We start from the raw sequence: 27,485 nt of genomic DNA, 5'->3' as shown, positions 1-27,485 counted from the left end.
TAGAAGGAAAAAATGGAGGTCGTGCTTGAGGATAATGGCTTGAAGTAATTCATTGATCAAGATATTCCTAAGCCAATAACATTAGATGCACAAAATCTGGCCGAATGGAAGAAGTGTGTGGTGAAGGCGAGGTAGATAATCCTTGAGGGAGTTTGAGACCACATTGTCTCATGTCTCCATGGAAAGGAAACTACATATGCTATGTGGAAAGAATTGACAAAATTGTATAAGAACAATAGTGACCAAAGGAAATTGGCATTGAAGGACAAACCATGAAAAGTCAAAATGGATAAAGGCGAGACTATTCCAAATTACTTGTCCAAGTTCACTCAATGTTGTGATGAAATTGGAAGTGTTGGAATCATGGTTGCCAAGGATGATATGGTGAGTCTTGCTCTTCTGGGACTCCCAAAGAGTTGGCGTAGTTATCAAGACTCTATCAATATTTTGGAGAAGCTACCAGATTGGGAACCAATGTGATCGGATTTGATGTAGGAGGAGATTAGGAGGAACACCAGGGATGGCTCTTCATCAAAGACTGATGATGAAGATAATTATGCCTTAGTGATTAAGGCGAAGAATGGGAAATGGAAATCTTCCCATTCGAAATCAGATTATTTTCATGGAGGCAAGAAGAAAGACATGGCAAAAGTGAAATTCTTTCATTGTCATCAGCTAGGACACTTTGCTACAAATTTTCCACTAAAGAAGTCCAAGAACAAGTCCTCAAGAGGAGTGGCAGGTGAGGTTGTGGCCTCTCAATTCAAATTTGACTTTTCCCTCATTGCATGCATGGTGTCATCAATGATGGGAAGTGTATGGTACTTAGACAATGGAGCTTCATTCCACATGACTGGCGACAAGGAGTTATTTAGTGACTTGGAGGAGAAAGATCTCTAGATGCATATCGAGATGGGTGGTGATGAGAGGTATAGTTCTACTAGATTGGGAGTGGTTAATTTTCAGAGGGAGCATGGGGCTCCTCTCACCTTGAGGGATGTTATGTATGTGCACGGGCTAAAGAAGAACTTAGTATCTGTTTCCATGCTTGAGGATAGAGGCTATGATGTGATTTTCTCAAAAGGAAAGGCGTTCCTTCGACACATAGTCACATGTCAAGTAAAGAAGATAGGGATTTGAGTGAAGAATCTCTATAAGTTGGAGGTAAAGGATTGTGCTACTTTGAGCATGAAAGCAGAGATGGTGTAGAGCCGAGATGTTGGCGAGTTGTGGCACAGGTGATTGGGTCACTTGCATCATGGGGTTTTGAAGATCATGCAATAGACCTCCACCGATTTTCCCAATGGTACACTAGAGAAATTTGATACATGCAAGGAGTTTACTTTGGGTAAATACACCAATTCTTCCTTTCACGACAAAGACAGTTGAGCATAGGCTATTCTAGAGCAATTCCATTCAAATGTTTGCCGACCATTCTCGACAACATCCACGACCAAACACAAGTATTTTGTTATATTTTTTGACGAATTTTCTCGTAAATTTTAGATATTTTTCATGCAGAAGAAGGATCAAACTTTCAAAAAGTTTTACGAATTTTGACAAGAAGGTTAAATCTTTGAGGAGTGATAATAGTGGTGAGTATGTCTCAAATGAGTTTAAGAACTTATGTGTAGCAGAAGGGATTAAATGGGAGTTGACGACACCCCATAAACCACAGTAGAATGGGGTGGACGAGAGGAAGAACAGAAGCATTGTAGGAGCATCACGGGTAAAATTGCATGATCAAGACCTACAAGTACACTTGTGGGCTGAGGCATGCAACACAACATTTTATTTGCAGAACCATAGCCCACATCAGATTCTTAGGAGGAAGACACCAGAGGAGACTTATTATGGTAAGAGGCCATATGTTGGTCACTTCAGGATCTTTGCCTCATCGTATTTCCATGTGAAAAAAGATGCATGAAAGAAGTTGGATCCAACAATAGAGTTGGGGATATTTGTGGGGTACACTTATACACCCCTAAACTATTGGGTGCACTTTCCAACTAGTAGGATGAAAGTGGTCAATAGAGATCTCATATTTGATGAGGAGAAGACCATGCGATGTTCCCTTGAGAGGGAGATTCATCTGCATGCAATTGAGGAGCTTTTAGCTCCTATGGAGGAGGAAATTCAGATTGATGTGGAACAACCACATGTAGAGGATCCGGGGGTGGATACATCCACTCAGGTAGAGTCTTTCAGAGATGGGAGAAAGCACACTAGAGAGGTGTATAGATTTCTATTGGATGTTAGAGAGAATGTGGGAGCACCCACGTCACAATGAAGAAGAGGAGGTCACTTGACAGGTACACTGTATACATGGCTCTTATGAGTGGATGTGTTGTGACAGAGTCATCTTCCTTTGAGGAAGCAGTGCAATAGCCATTTTGGTTTGATGCCATGGTGGCGGAGTGTGACTCCACAGTTCATAATAGTGTTTGGGATGTGCTCGCAATATCGGAGGATAAGTATGTGGTGAGCTCCTTTACAAGGTAAATAAAGCTACAGATGGTAGTGTGGAGAAGCATAAGTCTAGATTTGTGGCCCGTGGCTTTTCATAGGTAGAGGGGATTGACTATGATGAGAACTTTGCTCCTGTTGCAAGGTACCCATCGATTAGATCTATATTGGCACTATCAATGCATATGGGTTGGAAGATACATTAGATGGATGCGAAGACAACATTCCTTAATGGCACGACTGAGGAAGAGGTGTACATAGAGCATTCTGAAGGTTTTGAGACCTTCGACCATGACACATGCGTGTCGGCTTAAGAGGGCGTTGTATGGGAAGAAGCAAGCACCTTGTGCTTGGTACACCAGGATAGATAGATACTTCACCAGGTTGAGCTTCATGAAGAGTGAAGCGGATATGAACTTGTACCACATAGTGGTGGAAGGTAAACTGTTGATCATTGTACTTTATGTTGATGATCTCATACTGACAGGTGATGATCAACTAATTAAATATTGCAAGGACGACCTTGAAAGAGAGTTTGAGATGAAGGACTTGGGGCTCATGCATTACTTTATGGACATGGAAGTATGGCAGGGTGATGGGGAACTGTTTGTGTCTCAAGGCAAGTATGCCAACGAGATACTTAGGAGGTTCCACATGGAGAGCTGCAAGCCTATGGAGACTCCTCTAGCTGGTAACTGGAGGAAGGAGGATACTACTTTAGGAGAGGTAGTGGAAGCTACTATTTACAGGAAAATTATGGGTTTACTCATGTACTTGGTGAACACACGACCGAATTTATGCTATGTAGTTAACTAGATTAGTCAAGCGATGTTTAGGCCTACCAAGCTGTATTGGAAGGCGAAAAAACATATATTGAGATACCTTAGGAGCACTACTCAGTATGAATTATGGTACAAACATATAGAGGGAGTGAAGCTTCAAGGATTCACAGAGGTAGATTGGGCGGGGATTCCATCTAACTGGAAAAGCAAATCAGGAGGTATTTTTAGTATTGGGTCAGCGAAAATTTCTTGGTACAGTAGGAAACAAAGACCGATTGCACTCAATTCAACAGAGGAATATTACATTGCTGCAAGTCATGCAACATGTGAGGTCATCTAGATGAGGAAGATCCTGGTTGGCCTGTTTGGTCAGCAGATGGATCTGACAGTGATTTACTACTATAATCAGAGTTGTATCCAACTCTTTGAAAATCTAGTTTTTCATGACAGGTCCAAGCACATCGATATTTGATATCATCATCTTAGAGATTGTGTATTGAGGCAGATCATGTTGTTAGAGTACATTCCCGTGGAGGAGCTAGATGATGACATTTTGAAAAAGGCATTGTCAATATGTAAATTCAATTTTCAAAGAGATAGGATCAGGGTAGCAGATAATCCCTTTTTTGTTGAGAGGGAGTGTTGAGAAATGGAAACAAGAAATTCCAATTTAAATTTGTCCTTGAATTTAAACTGAGAATTAAAATAGAATTCTATTCTCATAGGAACTTGTAAATAGTTAATTGAGTTTAATTAACTTAATTATCTTAGAAATTTCGAGTTGGAAGTCTTTTAAAATTCATGTATTTGTTCTCCCTAAATTTTAGGGGTCGAGTATGAGCTTAGATTGAGTTGTAATTAGATAACTCAATTTACTAAGTTATAGATAGTTAAACTAGTTCTAACTGTTTGTTGAACTAGTAGAGGATTAACAGTCAGTCAGTGCACTGGTTTTTTGGCTTAGGGGGTCCTAACCCAGGTTCAGAGTTAGTTGCACCAACCAAAAAATCCCTACACTATTGGCCCTTTCGGCAAAAACCCGCATAGCACAGGTTGCAGTCTCACCCAAAAAATGTGGGGGAATGCAATGACCAAGTTTCTGCATCCAGAGGGAGTGTGATGTCTTTTCGCGCCTCAGATATGCCTTCATGTAGATCGATAAGCCCTTAGGGATCAGTACTAAAACTTTATTAAAACAGTCTTCAGACCTTCGCGAAGGTCTACGATCAGCCTTTGCGAAACCTTAATGGTTGATTTATCCACTTATGCTAATCAGAGAACAACCCTTAATTTGAGTTCACATAGATCTACTGAAATTATTTAGTAAACATAGTAGAATTAATTGCAGTCTTCACGAAAGTAATTAACATGCATTGCCTACATTTATTAAGACTTATTCAAGAGAATCACGCATCATTAGATCAATATTCCATAAACACATTATTCAACAACAACATATATTATAAACAGAAGTAAACATATATAAACTAATATACACAGGAATTCTTCGGTAACTTTCTTTATTGATCTTTAGTTCATATTTACAAACTCAAAACTACCATGCACACTCAGTTGCAGGGGTCCACGCACTCAACTATGGACTCTACCTAGGCCTCTGTGTAGTCAGCAGCAGAGCCTTTCTTCTCTTATCTGAACCACTTCTCTGTGCTATCACTTCTCTTCTATTGACCCATTACATCCTAGATATATCTTAGACTCTCTAAGACACACCTATTTATAACCTTTTTCATACAATCCCATGGTCCGTGGACCATGGGTGGATCTCAAAACTAACTCAAACTTTACATAAACAAGGGGCTAAAACTCCTTTGACTCCTAATCATCTATGCACTCCACATCCATAAATCATAGAGACTTTGCATTAGTTACAAAAATTACATCGAAACTTGGGTTATCTTAACCCCAAAATTGACCCAGGGTACCCTATCCCAATGCCCCCCAACACAAAGATCATGACTCACCCTCGAGTCACTCGGCTCGTGCTGCGATATTGCTATGAAGATCCCCCAGCTCTACCTGGAACACGGTGACTTTGGAAATGCTATGAGTTGCTTCCTAATTGACTTCCTCAGCTAAATTTTCTATAGCTAGTCCTTCTGTGGCTAGCCTCATTGTCTGTTGTGTCTGCTGCAAGCCTTTAAGATTATCCTAGATGGTTGTCGTGACTTGATAAACCTCTTCCAACCATGGCTGAAACCTAGCCTTTAGCAAGGCGTCCTTCTTCTGTGCTTCCTCTACCTACGCTAGGAGCTGCTTTCCCTCTTGTAATTTAGCCAGGAACTGCACTGGTGCTATGGAGTGCGCCATTGCCCTAACGTCATTGTACTGTTGCTGCAACTCCATTATTTCTGTATTAAACGTCTACGGGTTCAGACCCTCCTATAGATTTTTCACCAACTCCATTTATTTCTCAAATAATGCTATGCAGTCAACAACTGTGGCATCCAGAGTGGCCATTCCTTCCTTGATTGTGGCCCCGCGCTACTCCTGGAGCTCCGTCGGAGTTGTGGGCTACAACTTTAATTGTAGCTCGTTGATCTTCATGTTGAGTTCAAACTGAACTCGGTTAACCTCAGCTTTGGATTCGCACACACCAACAACTAGTTTACTGATCTTTGCTTTTGGTTGTGCATCCTCGGGGATATGAAGGTCAGGCACTGTCCTGCATGCCTCTGCGAATGCTAGCTCCAATCGGGAACTGTGCGACTGTAGTGTCTCCTTCTCCTTCAGATCCTACATCTTTTCAACGAACAACTATTGATTATTGACTTTGATTTCATTGACAACACTGAGTGCTTGTTGTTCCTTGATGTAAAGCTCTTTCACGACTCCCTGTAGTAATGCATGCAGTGACTCAAGTGATATTGCAACAAGGTTCAGGCCCATTTTTTTGACCTTGTCAAGCAGGGAACGTTGTTTCTTAGTTTCCATGTGTATTGAACCTTCAGGCAAGGGGAAGACTCACACATCCTGAAGCCAGGCCATCTCCACCACTGTACTTTTACCCCCGTGCCAAACTGCCTTGCGCGCCGCTCACCGTCCTGACATATTCTTGGATCTTGGTTTCTTGGAGTTGCAACTCTTAGAGATCCTTCTAAACTCCTCCCAATGTCTGCATGTACTGTTTTTCAAACTGCTACAATAATTCTATTGTGGTGTCCCTGACTTTATCACCGATCGCATCAAGATCACTTTCTGTGAGCACTATGGGATCAACCTGTGTTTTTTGAGCTTTCTGATTTTTCTGCGATCTACTTTGCTGCTCCAGTTCACACCTTTTCAGAATGAAGGGGGTGCACTTCCCTTCCTCGCCTCCACTGCCTTGTCCTGTAAGCTCTTCTGTTTCTTTTTCCAGCAAAGGTGACTTGTCACCTTTCTGGGACTCGCACTGCTCTTGTTCTGCCTTCTCCTTGGCATCATGTTCCTTCTCAACACGAGCCTTCTCTGCAGTGTCCTTCTTTTTCTACGTAGCTAGGTTATGCGTAGCCTGCTTAGCTATCTCTTTCGTTTCCTTCACGGTAGAACTCTCCGCACTCGTGCTTGGCCCAACGACAAGATTTGAAGGGGCGCGCCACTCTGTAGGCCATCTTGGTACTACCTCTTGTACATCCGCTTCGGTTACCAAATATGGCAAGTCATGCCACTTCTGCGCTGGATACGTACGTGCTTGCATATACACCCTGTGGAAGTTAGGCTTGAACATTGCGTAGGAGTGAACATGTTGGGAACAACCTTGGATGCTGGTTAATAGCCATGTGGAGACTCGATTCCATCAGAACCCAAAATATTTTCTTCTTTGTGATCCACGCAGGGTCTTTGGTAGCCCATAAGGAGGCGAATTGTGCTGCCTCCAGAAATCCTTCCTCAAGTGGAGGAAACTAGCTATCCTCCGGCAATTCCCACGCGACAAACACAATGGACAACAATAACCAAGTGTAGTGAAATAAATTGGTTTCATCCTGGACCTCTCGGTAGTTCGCGAGGAAATCCTAACAGAGGTATCTGGACCAATTGAACTACACGCCCTTCGCACATTGTGTAGCTAGGGACACTATGAACATCAGAACTTCATATGCGTGACATTTTCTCATCACCTTTCTTGCTAATATCTGCGCGACCAATTGAACTGCGGGGTCTGAGATAGATAAAATTGAATACCCACGCAACTTTTTTACGAGTTCGTAATCTTTCTTCATTTTTTCTGCAAGGTAATTCTCCCCCGTCTTTTTGCCAAAATCATTGACTGAGTTCAAACCTTCATATGTAAGGTGCGTAATCCTATGAATGAGCATATCTGTGATGGGTATAGGCCCTCCTAGCCACAGGCACCCATCTTGCACAAATGTAAGCAGCTGGCGCACACAAATTGTGTTAATTGGGGTGCGGTGGTAATGTGGCACCCATAGCAAGTTGAGCAACCCTGATTACTTGACACCACGGATCCATTCATCTATTTCCATTGCTATAACACTTGTCTCTTCATAATAAACTCTCTTCATGTATTTGTCCATCGCCAAGTGTGGGAACTTGGCGTGATCTGCGAGGTCCTGATTATCCATCTTCAATAGTGGGATCTGCGCGAACTGAGGACCTTCAATGAAACCATTTGTTGGCTTAGGGGTCCTAACCCAGGTTCAGAGTTAGTTGCACCAACCAACAAATCCCTACACTACTGGCCCTTTCGGCAACAACCCGCGTAGTGCAGGCTGCAGTCTCACCCGAAGCAGTATGGGGGGATGCAAGAACCATGTTTCTGCATCCAGAGATGAGTGTGATGTCTTTTAGTGCCTTAGATCTTCCTTCGCGTAGATCGATAAGCCCTTAGGGCTTGGTACTGTAACTTTATTAAAATAGTATTCAGGCCTTCGCAAAGGTCTATGATTAGCCTTTGTGAACCCTTAAAATTTGATTTATTCACTTACACGCATAGGAGAACAACCCTTAATTAGTGTTCACGCATATCTACTTAAGTTATTTAGTAAACATAGTAGAATTCATCACGGTCTTCACGAAAGTACTTAACGTGCATTGTGTACATTTATTAAGACTTATTCATGAGAATCGTGCATCATTAGATCAATACTCCATAAACACATTATTCAACAACAACATATACTAGAAACAAAAGTAAATAGAGATAAACAAATATACGCATGAATTCTTTGGTAACTTTCTTTATTGATCTTCAGTTCAAATTTACAGACTCAAAACTACCCTGCGCACTTAGCTGTAGGGGTCCATGCACTCAGCTGCGAACTCTACGTAGGCCTCTTTGCACTCAGTTGTAGAGCCTTTATTCTCTTATCTAACCCACTTCTTCCTGCTATCACTTCTCTTCTATTGAGCCATTACATCCCAAATATATCTTAGACTCTCTAATACACACCTATTTATATCATTTTTCATACAATCCCATGGTCCGTGGACCATGGGTGGATCTCAAAACCGACTCAAACTTTACACAAACAAGGGGTTAAAACCCCTTTGACTCCTAATCATCTACGTGTTCCGCATCCACAAATCGAGGAGACTTTACATTGGTTACAAAAAATACATCAAAACTTGGGTTATCTTAACCCCAAAACTAACCTAGGGGACCCTATCCCAACATGGTGCATCCAAAGGTGCTACTCCATATAACTGAATATTCTCTCATCAGAAACTCATGCATGTTAGTTCTGAGAAAGACCTAGTTGAGACTAGAGTGCAGGGACAATGTACTATCAGTTGTATGATTTACTGAGTTGTATAGATCATGCATGCAATCAGGAAGAGGACCTAGATTGGATTGTGTAATTTTGGAAGCACTAGATTCCCAATAATATGGGCTATTTAGCCTAGGAATTGCACAAGGAAATAGGGGCTTGGCAGGAAGTGGAAATTGGCTAAGTGTTGGCTAAGAGCGGGCTTGTGAGGCAGAGAGTTCAACATACTTGTGCATAATTGGTCTAGTAAGAAAAAGCTTTGTATCTTCACTCATATTTCTAATTAATGCAATATAGATAGGCGGGGTTTTGAGCAGTGGCTTTCCCCAGAAAAATTTATTGTGTTATGTGCCATTGATTTTCCTTCTTCTTGTTCATAATATTTTCATCGATCAATTGGGTTCCGCTGTTTTACAGTAGAAGTAGATTATTGTCTCTTGTTTTAGTAGATTACATGAGCTTGTGAAACTACAGGAAAATCTACAAAATGAATGCCACTTAGGGGCATGCAGTGGAAATTTATCTGGTTACGCTACCGTGAAAAAAATATTACGCACTGGTTACTTTTGGCCTACCATTTTCCAAGACTATATCCTCACAGTCTAGAAATGTCATGCATGCCATATCTATGACAAAAAATTCCATTCTTCGTCTGCTCCTTTGCATCCCGTCATCACTGTTGGTCCCTTTGAAACATGGGGCATTGATTTTATGACATGTAACCCTCACTTGGTCAAGAGGCATGGCTACATTATTACCATTGTTGACTACTTTAATAAGTGGGTCAAAGAGGTGCCTACATTCAATAATACCGACAAAACAACTGCATACTTTTTCTTCAACCACGTGATTTCTAGGTTCGGTGTTCCACAAGCAATAGTAACGGATCATGGGAAGCACTTTTGAAATCATATGATGATTTAATTAACCGCCAAATTGGGAATTCCACATGAAAATTCCACTCCCTATTATCCTGAGGCTAATGGACAAGTTGAGGTGATTACCAAACTTCTTAAGACTATGCTTCAACACATGATAGGGGTCTTCAAATCAGATTGGCACTTGCTTCTATTTGTTTCCTTGTGGGCATATCGAACCTTAGTTAGGTTTGCCACTGGATTCACACCCTTCCAATTGATGTATGGTTTGGAACTAATCGTTCCCATCGAATGCGAAATTCCATCGCTTAAACTAGCTACTGAAATTCTTTCCGCTATTTTTACAGAGGAGGAGCGTCTTTTACATCTAACTCATTTGGATGAAACCTGACGTGATTCCGCGTTAGCCAATGAAGCCCGTAAAAGATGCATTAAAGCGTAATATGACAAAAGTGTTAAGCTTAGAATATTCTCGGAAGGAGATTTGGTTCTCTTATATGACTAGGAGGCCGATAAGTTAGGACGAGGAGAGTTCTGACCTATGTGGCTGGGCCCATACGTTGTCAAGCGAGTCCTTGCAAAATGGGCTTACGAGTTAGTGTATCTTGATGTAATTCCAATGTGCAACCTAGAAATGAGTTGTACCTCAAAAAATACTATGTTTGATCCCATGCATGGTACACTGTGTAGATACTAACTATAAGTGTGTTGAGTGTGTTTGCAATGTGTTTTTTTCAGAGTTTCCCATGGTTTATGTTGATTATGTTTACTTTTGGATTGTAGATGTCAACCTCTCTTGAATCGTATATTGGTTATGCCGATGGTGCTCACTGTAGTAATCAAAACCTATCCTCCGCAGTGTGGTCTATCTTTGCTCCAAATGGTGAGCTAGTGAGTATGCAAGGGATTTTCATTGGTCGCTCAACTAACAACATCACTGAGTATAACGCAGTGGTTGAGCTACTTTCTGATGCTATTTCACATGGTATCCATCGTATAGTCATCAGGCTTGACTCACAACTCGTAGTACTACAACTTGCGAACATCTATTCAGTGAGAAATCCTGCCATCCTTCACATGGTTTTGAGAGTGCATCTTTTGGAAAGACATTTTGATTTCATATGATATGAACATATTTCTAGAAATATGAACACATTAGCAGATGCCCTAGCTAATTTTGTTTTAGATCGACATTTGCAAAGAATGTAAATAACTTTCAATTCACATCACATCATATTGAAAGCAAAATAAGAACTAGGAAACACTGAGTGTGTGTGTGTATATATATATATATATATATATATTAAGTTTGGCTTTACAAAATGTGTGCCCCGAGATACATATGGCTACATCATCCATATAAAAATTACACGCAAAACATCTAAGTATACAAATGAGTGGTTCTCATGACAAAACGACACTCCATGAGCTATCTTGCACAATAATCGAACAATACGACTAGTCACTCCGATTGTGTGTCGCTGAAGTCGCAATGGAAGTTGATCAATCACGGTCTCATCAATTCCATGTGGCACTCCACCTCTGATAGGATCTCTCCTACATCTGGATCTTGTAGCACATCCCGTCCTACCACAATGGCCTGTATTGGTCACACTGCCTCCCCCCGTGACTGTCTCTCTATGTGACATAGATATGTAGCACCCATTGGTAAAAAACGTCCAATGCTTGCATGAAACATAAAATAGTTTAATCTCGAGAATATAAAAAACACAAAAAAATTGTAAAAAATTCAAAAATTTAATGGTCGAAGTATCTTACCTGAAGCATCCCATTTCTCACCCTCAGGTAATTCGAGCTTGGGATCATCACGGAAATCCATCCCTGTGTAGGGATAATCATCAATGATGTTGTTCTATTTGTGTAACCATCCAAAGAAGGCTGGTAAAAAGTTGATTGCTGATGGGCCTGTATGTCAGCTCATAAGGTCTATCGACCTCCTCATCCATGGGGTCCTTGGATCGATGGGCTCAACTGAAATCTGCTGAGGTTGCAATAGTTGTTGGTTTAGGGGGGATTTACCTAGGTCATGAGTGTACTGTGAACCAAAAAAACCCTCAACCACTGGCCCTTTCAGCAATGACTTGTAAGGATATCGCAGTCTCACCCGAAGCGGTTATGGGAGGTTGTAGAACCATGTTTCTACAGCTAGAGGGATATCCGCACTGTGGCACTCAAGTGTTCACTTATGTATTATCTCTATCTAAAACTTCATGTACATGAATAAATTTTCACTAATGATTAATTTACAAGACTGGTACTTAACGCATAAACATAATAGATAACAATATAACACATACTATTTCACATAATTTAGTAAAAAGCATGCATGACGATATATATAACAATAGATAATGAACACAAAAATGTACACAATGCTTGACCAAAAGTTCTTATTTATTAATAAGGATCTTCAATACATACACTTCTCTGAATTTCACACCCAACTGTAGGTGGTCTGCACACTCAGCTACAGACTCTTCAAGTCCTCTGCGCATTCAATTGCTGAGCCTTCCACAAAACACAAACTCAGAAAATATGATCAATTATGAATTCTATCTATGCTTAGCTTAGTTATCTATGAAAAAGTATTAAATCCTCTTTATATAGGCTTCCTTACTACAAGACCATGGTCCACATACCATGGATTCGACAAAACAATGGACTAATACTCGGAACCCGTTACAAAATAAGGTACTTTTGACCCACCCCAAAGCCCCTAAACACTACGCAATGAATAGAAATTCTCCATCTCTGCACGCTCTGCTCCTCAAAATGAAGAGTCTTTGACAAAAAATGGACCAATTTGGGCTATGCCCAATAGGCCCCCAACACTCATCCATGACTCATCCCGAGTCACTTGGCTGTGGTTCCCTTGATTTTCGCTGCAATTCCATTGTAGACTACATTATATTGTTGGACTGTCTCTTCCATTTGTTTCTCCTCTTGACACGCCTCCTCCAACAATACCTCTATGGTTGGGCCAAAAACCTTCTGCAATATTTATGCCTCCCTTTTCTTCAACTCTTTGAGCCTTTTTTCCACTGTCTGAGAAGGTTTGAGGGCGTCGTGCTGCCATGACTAAGTCCTTGCTTACAAAATTTGCTCCTTCCTCCGAAGGTCATCTATCTACTTTTGGAGGTTCTTTCCTTAAGTAATACTAGCGAGTTACTGCAAGAATGGTAGGGTCTTTCCAGCTACCAAGACCTCGTCGTGCTACTTTTGCTTCACCTGTAATTCCTCAATCTTTTGGATGTTTGAATCCTCCTATAGTGAGGTCTAAATCTCCATTGTGTCATCCAATAATTTCCTGCAGTCTTCCACTATGTCAGATATGCCTTTCAAAGCCACCTTTAAGTCTTTCTGCCTCTACTCCTACAATTATAGTGGTGTGGTTGGCCGCAACCTTATTTGCAGCTCTGATATCTGCACATCATACGTGAATTTTATCTTTTCTAGTGTATTCTTTGATTCCTTGATTGTGAGGGCGATATTAGAGACCTTCTCTAGTGGTGGTTCCTCCTCACCGACCTTCATGTCTGGGACTGTGCTGCAAGTATCTTCGATGGATTTTTCCAACTGCTGTTGTCATTGAAATGCATCGTCTCTTTTCTTAGCCACCTACTCCATCTCCTTCTTCAGTGCAACTTTGTACTTTTCTACCTGCATCGTCAACGCCGAGGTTCGTTGTTCCCGCTATTGCAGCTCGGTTGTTAAAATTTGATGAAATTCATACAACATCTAAATGGGTGGCACGACAATATTTATGTTGACGGTCTTCCATGCTTTGGCTTGTTCTTTATCATCCAATTTGTAGAACTATAGTGCCCCAGCTGGCACATGCAAAATTCTAACGCCGAATTGCGTTTCTATTCTTTTCTCTACCTTCAGTGGCTGAGTTATTTGTTATGGTTGTTTTGCGTTTTGCAGCAATGCCTTCAGCTCCATGATGTCCTGCTGTATATCAGCCAAGATCATTCTATAATGATCATCAATTCTGTCCCAGGTCTTCGTTGTGATCTCCTAGACCTTTTCTCTGATTTCGTCGATGTCCCCATTAGTGAGGACAAGCGCTTCTGCGCCCTTGGACTTATCTTCTTTCTTCTTTTTCCTCTTGCCTGTCGTAATTATTGTTTCTCTCCTTCTAACAATAAAAGGTGACTCCTCTGATACTCCTGCATCACTGAGGGGTTCCTCATGCTCCTTCTCTGTTTCCTCTATTTCTATCTTTGCATCCTTTCCACTTGTACCTGCAGGGTACCTTTCTCTGTTCCAACTACTCCACTAGGTGGAGTAATCAATTCTTTAGACCATTGTTGTACTATGGTGAGAAAGTCATCTTCAGTTACCAAGTATGGAAATGGGTGTCATGTCCTATTTGGGTCCTTCATTGCCTTCACATAGCCTTTGTGGAAGTTTTCTTTGAATTCCACAATGTGACAATATTGTTTATATAAGCTAGGTGACAACCTTGGATGTTGATTCACCACCATGTGTAGATCCATTGCCATCACCACAAAGAAAATCCTATTCTCTGTTGCACACATTGGATCCTTAGTAACCACAGGGATGCATACCTCACTGCTTTAGAAATATCCACCTCGACAGATGGAAAATATGAGTCTTCTAGTTCTTTACACTTAACTAGCATGATGAGGATTATTAGCCAAGAATAGTGGAACATCTTCCCCTATTCTTGTTCTTCCCTGAAATCTGTGAAAAATTCCTTGCACAGATAGGAAACCCAGTTAAACTAGATCCCTGTGCTGCACTGCGTAGCCAAGGATACTACTACTTCAAGCACCTCACTGGCCTTGCACTTCCTCATTATCTTACTTTCCAAAATGTGTGTGGCAAAACAAAATCCTTTTTCATCGATGGAATTGATATCATATCCCCGCGGCTTCTTCACTAGTCTAAACTTTTCCTTGATCATCTGTGCCATCTCCTTTTTCTTATTTTTCCCACAAATTCTTTTGTGGGGTCTTTTCCCTGATGAGGCAATGCTATGATTCTCCTTATTAACATCTCATCGATCAGGATCTTCATCCCTAGCCAGATGCATCCATCATGTACCAGTGCAAGGAGCTTTCACACAGATTGTACTGGATGTGCTTCGGTCGAAGTGTGACACATTCATCATATTTAAGAGGCCTGATCTCTGCAATCATGCAACCCACTGGAATGGATCTATCCTTATGACTCCACTTTCTGGGTACCGAACCTGCTTCAGATATATACTTGGTTCAAATGGCAGGTATTTTATCCGATCGTTAGAATCTTAAACTTCCATCTTTAGCTGGGGGATCTTCCCCAACACTTCACCATCAAATGACACATCCTCCAACAACAATGGAGTGTACGTGGACATCTTTCCCTCCTTTGGTTCCTTAACTATCTTGGCATTCAGTTTTCTTGGTGGCATTTAAGGTGGGAGCACAATAAGAATCTCTTTGCCCTCTGTTTCCATGCGGTGAAATTTGACCTCCTCTTCACTATCATTGATCTATTGAGGCGCCTTCTACTACATCATCTTTTTTCCTTTCTACATAGGCTTCTTCCCCTTATATTCTTTGTTCTTCGTGCGCACTTCCTTCCGTGTTTTGTTCCTTAGGGATGTTCTAAGTTCCACCCCAGAGACCTCGGTTGGTCTCTTCTCCTGCTTCTTTTGTGGTTGTGGTTCTGTGGGTACCTGCTTTCTTGGAAACCTCTGGTGCCTTGGGGACATGGGTACCTTCACTGATTGTGCCTCCATAATATCCGCCGATCCTCTTTTTGCAAATATTTTAAAAAGTTCCTTAACAATATCCTCAGACATACAATAGCTCTCTTATCTTCATACTTAGATGAAATTTCTCAACTTCTCCAGAAACCAAAGTGTCAAATGTGGCACAGGATATGGTTTTTATAATGAACTTGAATTCTCATCCCCATGAAAGGTTCAATATTTTCTCATTTAATGCAAATATTAGACTAGATACAATTGGCTATGCTTCATAAATGATCTTCTCCCGTGCCCCTTAACAAAACTTTCCTTTTAGTGGTAGCTTTTTCCTTCCAACTGTCATATTTCCGGCCAACTTCGATGAAAATTTCCTTGTGGTGCAGTCACCTTTTCTTTGTTTCAGTTCCTTTGGAATTTGTCATACTCCTAAGTATTGTGCAGTAATATTCCTTCGGCGAAGTCCCTTTCTGCAGAGTAGTTTATAGTCCCGTGCCTACTTTCAACTACAGGTGGCACTAAGACTTCCTTCCCTTCATTTTTCAGTGCGAAGCTCCAGGGATAGAGACATCCCTATATATCTTTAGCCTGCTACCATTCACTCGTCCCAGAATAAGTTGACTATTCAACTTTTCGAGCTGAACTGTACCACCATCAGAGATGTGCTTGACTATATATGGTCCTAACCAATGTGTTTTGAATTTTCCTGGGAACTTTACGAATTTTCCGTCATATAATAATAGAAGATCTGCTTCTTGGAATGTCTTCTTCTTGATATGCCTGTCATGCCAGGATATCTCCCTTGCTTTATGCACTTGCTGATGGAACCTTTCTATGAACCTGTCTTCTTCTAGAGCTAGTATCCACGACCTTCTTTCATTCATAATGTCAGGGTCTACCATATCCGTGACAACTACAATTCTCAAACTTGGCACAATGTATTCGATAGGCATAAATGCCTCTTTTCCATATACCAACGTAAACAATGTATGCCCTGTCAACTTCTTGCATGTTGTTCTATATGCCCACAATAGCGTTGGAATCCTTAAATCCCAGTCATCTCTGTTCACATTGCATACCTTGGTCAATGCATTCTCCAGAATATTATTACAATCTTCCATTGTTCCATTTTCTTGAGGATGATAAAGAGTGCTCTTCTGGTTGTAAACTTGAAATTCCTCAGTTAGTGCTTCAGTGGTCTTGTTCAAGAAATGTGTTCCTTGGTCACTCATCAAGATCTTCGGATAACCAAACCTGGACAATATATATTCAAAGATCAAATTCACAGCAATTTCTGCGTTGCAATCCTTCACTGGTTGTGCCTTGGCCCATATTTTCAAATAATTAGTTGCAGTGATGATATACCTCACACTAATATTCTTTCCTGGCGGACTGATAGGTCCAACAAAGTCAATAGCCCATTTGTCAAAACCCTGTAAAGTTTCCTATGGTACTAGTGACATCTTGTCTCTTCTAGATGGGTTTCCTATTCTTTGACATACATCATATGCTTGACATTATTATTTTTCATCCTTATGTACCGTGGGTCACCATGGCCTAGCTCTCAATATTTTCTGTGAAGTGGATTTTCCTGCATAGTGCCACCCGCGGCTCCTCCATGAGCTTTTGTTAGAATACTCTATTGTTCATGTTCAAGAACATATCTATGTAGTACTTCATCTGCTCGAACACCAACTCCTTCTTTTGCTTCATAGTGTACTCTGTGGGCACCATTATTGTGGCTAGAAATTGAATAATATCTACGAAGTGATCATCTGTGACTCTAATTGTGAATAGGTGTGCATCACACAGGTTATCTTCGATATTTGTGGGTTCTTCTCCTGTCTCTATTCTTGAAAGATTATCAGGCCCAACATTCAATTTCCCTGGCTTCACTATAACTTTGAAGTCATTCTCCTGAAATAATAACAACCATTGACAGATATTTCCTCCTAAAACATGCTTATTCACCAAATATTTCAGTGCAGAGTGATCAATGAACATTTTGAAATGTGCTCCCAACAAGTAGTGCATGAAATTCTGTAATGCATATACCATAGCCAATTCCTCTCTTTTTGTCATGTTATAGTTATTTTCCGCGTTGGACAATTTCCTTCTTGAAAATGCTATGGGATGATCGATTTCTCCTCTTCTTGGATGCACTAGCACTACACCCAATGCTATGCAAGCTGCATCAACATGTACATGGAACTTCTTTTTCCAGTCCGGGAAAACTAGAATAAGAGCAATTACTATCTTCTCTTTCAATACATCCAAGCTCTTCTGGCACTCTTCGCTCCATTGAAAAGTCACATCTTTCTTCACCAATTTCTCCATCGGTGCCATTATTTGCACATACCTCTTTATAAACTTTATGTAATAGCCATTGTGTCCTAGAGTCGTGAGTAGTTGTCTTACTATTTTTGGTGCTGGCAGGTTCTCAATAACTGCGATATTCACAGGATCCACCATTAATCCCTGTTTAAAAACTACCTGTCCCAATAGTATACCAAATGGTGCACAAAAGATGCACTTTTTCAAGTTTAATGAGATCTGGTACTGACTGCTTGTATCGAGAATCAACCTTAGGCTTGCCACATGCTTCTTTAATAGCTCAAGGACTATCCAAACGTCAAAGTATACTTCCAGAAAATTATGTATATATTGTTTAAAGGCCGCAACTACAACTGTATAAAAGCTATCAGGTGCATTCTTCAATCGAAAAGGCATCACCGTGTATTGATAAGAGCCTCACTCTATGGCAAAAGTTGTCTTATGTCTATCTTCTGGCACAATTATGACATGATGGTATCCTAAAAATCCATCTGTGAAAGAATAGGCCTCTTGTCCTCCTACATTATCCAATACTTCATTTGTAAATGGTGTAGGGAAGGAGTCATGCAGACATGCATCATTCAATTTCCTTAAGTCAACACAAATTCTGATTTCGCCTTTTGCCTTATTTTCTTGAACCACCATGGGACCTACAGATTCAGACTCTTTGACAACTTCGATTATCCCAGCTGTTAACATTTTGTCTAATTCTTCTTTCACCTTCTCCTTGTATTTTGGATTCAATCTATAAGGTCTCTACTTGACAGGCTTCACATCAGGCTTCAGAGGAATCCTCATAACTCCCAAATCTCCTACTATGCCCTTCATATCTAAAAACTTAGTAGGGAACAACTCCTGATATTCATGCAAGAGATCTGTTATCTTTCTGATTGTGTCTTCATCCCAGTAATCTCCTATTGTTGTGTACTTCGGTTTAGCCTTTGACCATGTTATCTCAAAATCAAGCCCTGGAAGGCTGCAGACCAGGAAGACTTCAAGTAACTGTTTCAAACCAATCTTTTAGCTAAGGATTAGCCTCCTTAGCCTGAGAGGGCTCTCTCAAAGGATTGAAGGTTTTTGATTATGATTAAGATGGCTAACTCTTTGTGAAACAAATAGGAATGAAGCTGGTGGAATCAAAATTAACAAGCATCCATTGGGCTTATGAAGTCATATGTCATTTAGCATTAACAATAGACTTGGCTTTGCAATAAAATCAAGGCATTCATATTTCAATATAGGTAGAGTACACCAAACACAAAAAGGACAGTTTACGAGTATATGAAGGAAATTAGAACACTGCAAGTGATTTCTAAGTAATCAAATACTCATAATACTGTAGACAACATGAAAAGACAACAAAAGGAACTCATACATTGAACTCTCTATGATTCTTGAGCAGCAGAAGCCAGTACTGTATTACCAAAAGAAACAGAGTTTTTACATAAGCTTGATAACAGAGCTTTTTTTACATAAATTTCCAACCCTTATTACATTTCCCTTTCTCCTATATATAGAGTTCTTCTACCTGACTGAGATTCCTCCTTAAACATTAGGGGAACTTGAAATCTACTTCTAATGACACCTGTTTAACTTTTAACTGCCTATTAAATGTAACAAACTGCAGCTAGACTTTCTAGAGATCTAAATCAAGTAGGAGTCTAACTCCATATTATGCTAATAATAGCCTTGATTATAATCATTCTCATTCTTTGACATCTGGTCCCTTTTTAGTTTGGCTATGGTGGATGTTCAAGGCTCCATGTTGGTCTTCAATGTCACATCTTCTCCATTGCCCTGAAACATAGGAAACTACCCCTGTTTATCGGTCTTTCGTTTGCCTCAAAATGTTCGAATCCAAAGAACCATGCCCTTCACCTTTCATTATCCAAAATATATCAGATTGCCACGTCCTTGATGTGTTGTCCACCTTTTTCATGTGTGAAGGCAAAATTTCTTCCAAGCTGTTTGACATATCTTGAATTGTGGTAAATGTGCTCACTTTATGACAAAAAATTTAGAGTTGGATTCGAATACATGTTTCCTCCACCTGTCTTGACCTTGTTGAAAGTTGATAGCTTCAGATGATCCCTTGTAGATATTCCCTTTTCAAAATTCCTGCTTGTATTTCAAAACCGGTTGACTGAGATTAGATTGTGTAGCTTCAGCAGTTTTGTAGCGCGCTACGAAACTGCTAAGCGTTAGTCATCATCTTCAACAGTTTCGTAGCGCGCTACAAAACTACTGTGTTATTCTAAGAAAAATAGTTTCAACCAAAATTTTTCCATTTTGAGCCTTTTGCTATTTAAACATTCTTTCAACTGCTCTAAGGCCTTTCAAAACTGAATGGAAATGTATTATTCTTCAAGAAAGATTATACCAAGCAAAACCATCAAAATTTTGAAACATAGCCTTACTTGAAGTGAGATTTCTTTAAGGAGATTCTTTCAGTTGGCTTAACTGTATCTTTAAGTCTTCAATTTGTTTCTTCATGACCTTGATCCCAGATTTGAGGTTTGTATTGACCTTTCTAGTAAATTGAGCTTCCTTTATTGCAGGAACAGTCCAGCTACGGAATTGAACACTAAAATCAACCACTTCAGGAATTTGAAATGTTTGGTTCTCCCACTGAGCTTGCATTTGGTTAAAATAAGCCTCCTTAACTGCAAATTTCCTGGCAGCTTTCTTCAATCTGGCAATTTCAAAGTTGGCCGATTCCAATCTCCTTTTCAAGTTTTCCACACTATCTTCTTCTTGAATGGCAACTGCTTTGCCTTTATCTATTATTTCATGATGTCGTGTCACCTCCCCTGTTTCATTTGCTCTTGGCAGTACCTCCTGTACTTGTTTAAACTTCCTCGTTATGGGTCTCCTGGGCTTAAAAACGAATTGCTCAACCTGATCATCAAACTTAAGTTTTTTCGAGGCTTTGACTCTCTTAGCTTTGTCTTTTCCTGACTCTATCAAATCTGCTTGAACTAGTGGAGACTCTTCAATGTCAATGTCTTGCAATAAGTCATTTAAGTCTCCCTTTGAAACAGGGATTTCTTCAGTACTCACTGACTTACCTTTTTCTTTAGCCACCTGGCTCCTAGTCCTTCTTCTTTGAACTCCTTCACCTATGCTTGATTCATGTGCAGTTTATTTGACCTGAGTTTTCTCTTTAAGGGACTGCTGGGGTGTATCCTGGATAGTCAGTGGCCTGGTGGATTCTCTTACTTGTTTCCTTGCCTTTAACTTTGAAAGCCTCTTGGATCTTGTTTCTGCCTGATGGCCAGTTGTTGTTGAAAGATATTTTGCAGCTTGAGGGTGAGACCGGTCTTGTTATTGAAACCAGACACGAATATGAATGTGTCCCAGTCCCTACCTACCCTCTGGAGTTCATGCAGAACAATCAACTTAACCAAGCCACGGTGGAACAATGAAGTCTCACAGGCTTCTTTTCTTAGCTGCACCTTGTCACACATTTTGCTCAAGCTGCAGAATAAGTAAAAAGGTAGATCAATAGATGTCTTTCATGTGAAATGCAATAGAAGTTTAAAATGATATGAATACACCTTGTTATATCTCCCTTCACAGGTAAGGTACTTCTGTATACAAGTAAGCAAATTGGCATATGACTCTTTGACATAACTTCTAGGAACAGACTTGCTTAAATCTGAGTTAATGAACTCCTACTTTAGAGATTCTTTGCATGGGGTCATATCAAATTTGAAATTCTTGAACCAAATTTCTTGCCCTCTTGGAATCTCCATAACTGTGGATATCATGTCTGGTGAGACCTGCAATTCCAGCATACCAACCTTTGAGTTTAGTCCTCTGAAATTCAGGGCAAATTCCTTAGTAACTTGTGCATGACCTCCCTGGAGTTTCTTGCAAAAATTCCAACATCCAGCTTGTTTAAATGCATGCTCGACTTCTCTGTTCTTCAAGGTTATGTCTAAACCTTCAAGCTCGTTTCTCAAACATTTGCCTGATCTGTGGTCTTTCCTTTCTGCCGATCCCTCCATGAAGGTTTGAAACACTGTCGCTGCTCAAATTTTACTCTCTGCCTTGTTTGAATGGTTGCCTCGCTTGATAACTGCCTCGCTTGATACCTGCCTCGCTTGATAACAATGTATTCAAATTGAAAACTTGCAGACTTGTTCCTCATGCAACGAATACAATCATCATTAAGACTGTGGATACCTGGCTTTTCTTGGAACTTGTAATCCATGTGTACCAACGTACCTAGTGGTTGTAATAATGGAGATAAGCTATTGGACATGATATGTGGAGTGCATAAACTGACAATGAATGACGCAACTATAACTTAATTTGATAGATTTGACAATGAGGAAAGATTCCCTGCGGAATGCACGAATCTCTGATTTCGCAGCGCGGTCAGTGTAAATTTTGAATTATGCGCTACGAAATCACCTAAGACGTGTCGTGCTGCGAAATCACCTAAAACACATTGCGCTGTGAAATCACCTAAAGGGCTTTTGCGCTGCGAAACTGCTAAAAAGGATTTATGGACTGTGAAAACACTTCAAAATGGTTACATGCGCTACAAAATCACCTAAAAGGCTTTGTGGCACATAGTAATTTCTAAACCAAACAGACACATGGCTATGAGACCGGTGATGAATGAGAATGACCAGTGGTGAATGAGAATGCATATTTGACTCAAGACCCCCTAAGACTCAGACTCTAAGGAAAAACAAAATCAAACTTAGACTAGCACCGACCTTTATCATCAAACTAGTATGAGAAATTTTGGCATTAGAATTCTTAAGTGATAACAGACCCTATATTCACCCTCTTCATCTTTAATGGCTTTGTTATATCAGGTATATCTATCTCATGTCCAATTACTTCGTGATGACCTTTTGATTCTTTGATGTCAATATTGCGAGGATCTTCATCCTCTTCCGCAATGAGATTATAGCATTCCATTATATTACATATTTGCGTAGCCCAATCAGGTTGCCAGATAAATGGAACTTCGTTCTCAATAATATTCTTCTTAACTATATTCAGAGCTGCATCTATATGTGGAAAATCATCTCAAATATAAATGTCATTATAAATCCATCAACCATTTATGCCCAGCTCGAGATACCATGTCGAAGCTCGGTTTCCAAATACCAATTCTGAGGAATTGTCTCCAGGGTATGGATGAATCCATGCACCCATTCTTCTCGCGAAATTTCTCCCCAAGCTACCATACAGAGCTGTATGTGGTCTCTAGGATCATTCTGGCCATCATACTTGTCTACAAGCTCTATTTCTACTTGACCAAACCTTACCCACATCAACCTTCTACACTTTTTCCAATCTCCTATATTCTTCTTATGAGTACCCCACCATCTAGCAGGGGTAGCCCTCAGTTCTTGGTCCAGAGCTAACAGTCTCTAACATTATGATACTTGTCTTTCATAATCTCTAAAGAAAGTATTTATATTACCCAAACCATCATACAAACGTAAATCACATACCTCAACTGTCATACAATGCACTGTTTTAGTGATCCTTACACATCGCCTTTTAGACACTTCATGCAACTTGTTCTTCCAGTTTTCTAATTCCTCTTCTGAATCTAAAGTGCAGGAGTTATCTTTCTCCCAAGTCATTTTTCCATCTACAGTAGGATTAATCTATTCTTCCTCTTTTCCTATTATTTGATAAAAGTATTCAATGTCATCTGTGTTATATTCTTCTTTGACAAGTTCAGTATATCTTGCTCCCTTCGATGGGTCTAATGGAACAATAATTGTCATATTATTTCTTTCAAATATTAGATACCTTTTCTTGAAGTTAATTCTAGCCATGTTAGCAAATTCCCAATCCAATCCAAGCAATGCGGGGTAGGGATTACTGTCATCCACAATCTCAACCACTTTGATGTCAGTGGTAGTGTGCACTCCACCAATGTCTACTGTGATACTTGACAATCTTCCTAGAGGGACAAACTTCTATTGATTCACCATCTTTAGCTTAATAGTTAACCATTGCAGCTTCGGCTTACCCATCAATTCCCAAGTTTTATTCGGTAAGACAATGTTATCAGATCCTAAATCCAAGATAACCTGATCCATGTCATATTCTCCAATTTGACCAGTAAGCTTCATTTATTTCCAGTATGCTTCTTGTGTCTATGTAAATTATTCACTACGTGCATATCACTCTGCGGTACCTCTTTAGGAGCACAAGAGTCTATCAATTCCTGGAATCCCTCTACAATCTTCTGATTTCTCAACAACTTCATGCAAGTCTTTAGAAAAGACTTCAAAATATTCTGATCCATATCTTGTGTCAAAATTGGTACTATCTCGCAGTTATCCTTGTGGTCGACTGTGCGATAGAGGTCGAGGCCCCATCCTCCATAAATATGTGCCTCACCTCCATGAATAGGCTTGCTTTTCCTTCAGGATATCAAATGCATGAGATTTTTCAGTAGTTTTATAGTCGCTGTAGGTTGTCATAGGGTTTTGACAGTCTCTTGCGATGTGTCCTACCTATCCACAGTTATAACAGATAATCTGGCCATGTCCTCAACCAACTCCTCGTCCTTGTCCTCGTCCTCATCCTTGAAATACTCCTCAACCAACGTGATGGCCTGGTTCCTCGTGTGTATGTCCTTCAACTTGCAATCTATAAGCATCAACAGTGCGCTCCATCATCAAGTCATAACTTTGCCAATTTTCTCATCATGGTCTACTAATCTACAAAAGTTACAAAATAACCGCTTATGGGTCTGCACATACTTCTGTAATAGGTAGAAATATTTAGAACGATGTTGACCTCTCATTCTAAAAATCTCACACCATAGGCCTGGGTTTACTGGATTAGGTGCTCCACTTGCCAAATAATCTTTGAACACAGGGCATTGATCCTTATAATGACCCTCTACTTTGCATTTTTTACACCATACTTATGATCTGGTCTCTTTACCTTTCTTGAGACCTTGCAATTCCAAGGTCAAATTGGCTAGCTAAATATGTATCTGTTATACTCCTGCCTGAGAATCCCTAATCGGCGAAGCTTCCAGCTTCATTGCAATCTCCAATGCTTCAGCTTGAGTCATGATCTTCTATTGTATCAAAGGTAACCTAACATGCGACAATAGTGCAAGTATGAACCATTCCTTATGCTGTTCTGGAGGTAGGATAAAGCTTGCTTGCCCCATTACCACCTTGAATTGTTGATCCAATTCCCACACAGACTCACTTATGGCTTGTTTGATTTCTTTTAGCTCTGTGGTGAATTGTGATTCTGATTTTGGCTTCTTGAATTCTGATACCAGTGCTTTCTTAATTTCATCAAACGAAGTAGTCAGATTAGTCGCAGAATATTTCATATACCATGTTAGTGCTCTTTCTCGCAGCAACGTGACGAGCTGCGTCTTCTTTACATCATTACTAGTGATCTGTCTTACTGTCCATACTACATCAACTACAAACTGGAACTATTCAAGATCTTCTAATCCAAGTCCTTTAAAGATAGGTAGCTTAATGTCATTGGCAATTTTCCTTTTCAAGGGGCTAGGGGAGGGGGAGGGGTTGGGGGTGTCTGGGAATTATGGGGAGGGGGATGGAGTGTAAGGGGGGTGGATGGATGAGCAATCCCAAAGCTGTAGAAATTTTGAATAATAAACACATATTCAACAGAGATTATCCTGATCATGCACTATTGTGGAATACATGCACAATACATAATCTCCTCTACATTCATCATCAATTTAGCAGCATAAAAAACAATGAAACATCAATCGCATGCACACATTAACACAATATGTAACTCGGGGAACACATACAGCTGAAAACCCCACACTATCTGTATATTATAATGATTGAGAACATGTAAAAATACATAGTACAATACTCCTCACAAGTACTCAGTACTATCTCCACCTGTTACGCACAAAACTAGCTTAGATCTGATCAATCACAACTCAAATCTCCTCCACTGCTTTGCCTACCTCCACTGCGCAATCTTGCAAGAGAATGAATGAGAATGGCTGATCCAAACTCCTATTTACCTTGGCTGATCCAAAATCACGTGAGCACAAGCTACAATTGCCTTGGTATTGGCCCACACTGCGCAGTCCTCATTGGCATAACTCAATCCCATGCATGTGCAAAATCTCATGCACAACTGATAGTCACAGCTCACCCTTTCACTTACCTCTAACACCTGTCTCTGTTGAACTGTCCATGCACTGAGTTAACTGATGTATTCTTTAGTTTCTTTATGAGTTAATAATTAGTGAATTAATTTAATCAATTAATTCACATCACTCATCACTAGTCTATTTGCAGTTAGACTAATTACAACTAGTTTAACAAAGTCAAACTGAACACAACTCCATCAACTCCACATCCAACTCCACAGAACTCACATGCATGAGTTCTAACTGATGTCCTGCATGCAATAGCTCAACTGACTCACAATAAAAGCGTATTTCCTTCTGACACCTACATGTGCCACATCTGTAGCTCAAACTGAAGTGCTCCAAGAGGATAAGATAATGTTTATAGTCTAAATATTATTACGAGACAATAATATTTGACTTTTCTATTTTTAGCCTGAGTCTAAAAATAGACTCTGATCACTCCGCTGTGAACCAGAAATAGAAGTCCATCTATGTTTCCCAACATGACCAATCATCCATAAACAGCATACTACAACTCATAGACCATGATCCATATGTTTAAAAATAGACTTTGTGCCAAAAATAGCCTGCGGGCCCACTTAGTGAAGGCGACTCCTTTCCACTAAGCTCCGTCATCTTGTTGCATTTTCAACACTCCCTCTCAACAAGATATGGATTATCAGCAACCCCTATCCTGCAACTCGGAATGTTCTGCATGCAACACATTTGGCCGGTCCACTTTGCTCCAACAACACTTGGAACAAAAACACTCCCAACTAACCACTCTGTTGGGCTAGGAACATACTCTGATGCTAAAGCTCTACCTAATACTGACTAGTGCTCCCTCTCTAACATCTGCGCTACTGCAAAATCTCCATGCATCTCACACCATTGCACACCTCTTTATGCCACCTAGCACTGTGCAAAACACTTGTGCCTCTCGCATTGCTGCAGCCTGCTAGCTATGCGCTGTCCTGGGATTCCATACACTGTCGCTCTCTTTGCTACTCCATCCGCATCTGTCTCTACCCAATCAATCAGTTCTTGCTACTCCACATCGGGGCTCCCATAGCAAGGTCTCATCTAAGAGGTTGGGTACCTCAAGGATCCTGCCCCTCCTCCTTGGGACGATCAATCCACATCACCCCACCTCCTACCTAGAGGTATGGCTGCATGCGATCCCTCAGCCCACCTGGCTCGAAGTTTCCCCCTACTGGAGGTCTCTCCATGAGTAGATGTCTCTACTCGATCTCCTCTCAGCTTCCCTTGTTGTGGCTGCTCCACAACCTCCTGAAGCTGCTGCACCAATCGTGGTTCCTCCACAATCGTCTAAGACTTCTTCTGGCTCTGCATGTTGAGAGGTAATATACGCTCCCTCTCAACCACCAATTCTCCATCAGTTGCCTCGCTGCTCAAGGCTTT

General features: G+C 40.5%; 1 protein-coding gene across 1 annotated transcript; it reads right to left on the bottom strand.

Moving 5' to 3' along the window:
• Window positions 1-16,134: 16,134 nt before the first annotated feature.
• On the bottom strand, window positions 16,135-16,713 carry LOC149144894 (uncharacterized). Its single transcript, XM_089452300.1, has one exon. The coding sequence runs from the start codon at window positions 16,711-16,713 to the stop codon at window positions 16,135-16,137; it is 579 nt and encodes a 192-aa protein (XP_089308426.1).
• Between the last annotated feature and the right edge of the window lie 10,772 nt (window positions 16,714-27,485).

The sequence above is a fragment of the Pinus tabuliformis genome, chromosome X (genome assembly GCF_031772625.1).
Source record: "Pinus tabuliformis cultivar Carrire ecotype Pingquan chromosome X, CPIR1, whole genome shotgun sequence".
NCBI classification, from domain to species: domain Eukaryota; kingdom Viridiplantae; phylum Streptophyta; class Pinopsida; order Pinales; family Pinaceae; genus Pinus; species Pinus tabuliformis.
This window is presented reverse-complemented; position numbering and strand designations above follow the sequence as displayed.

What these genes read in the sequence shown, in the direction of transcription:
- LOC149144894 (XM_089452300.1), bottom strand. Translation starts at nt 16,713, where the DNA reads ATGGAAGATTGTAATAATATTCTGGAGAATGCATTGACCAAGGTATGC.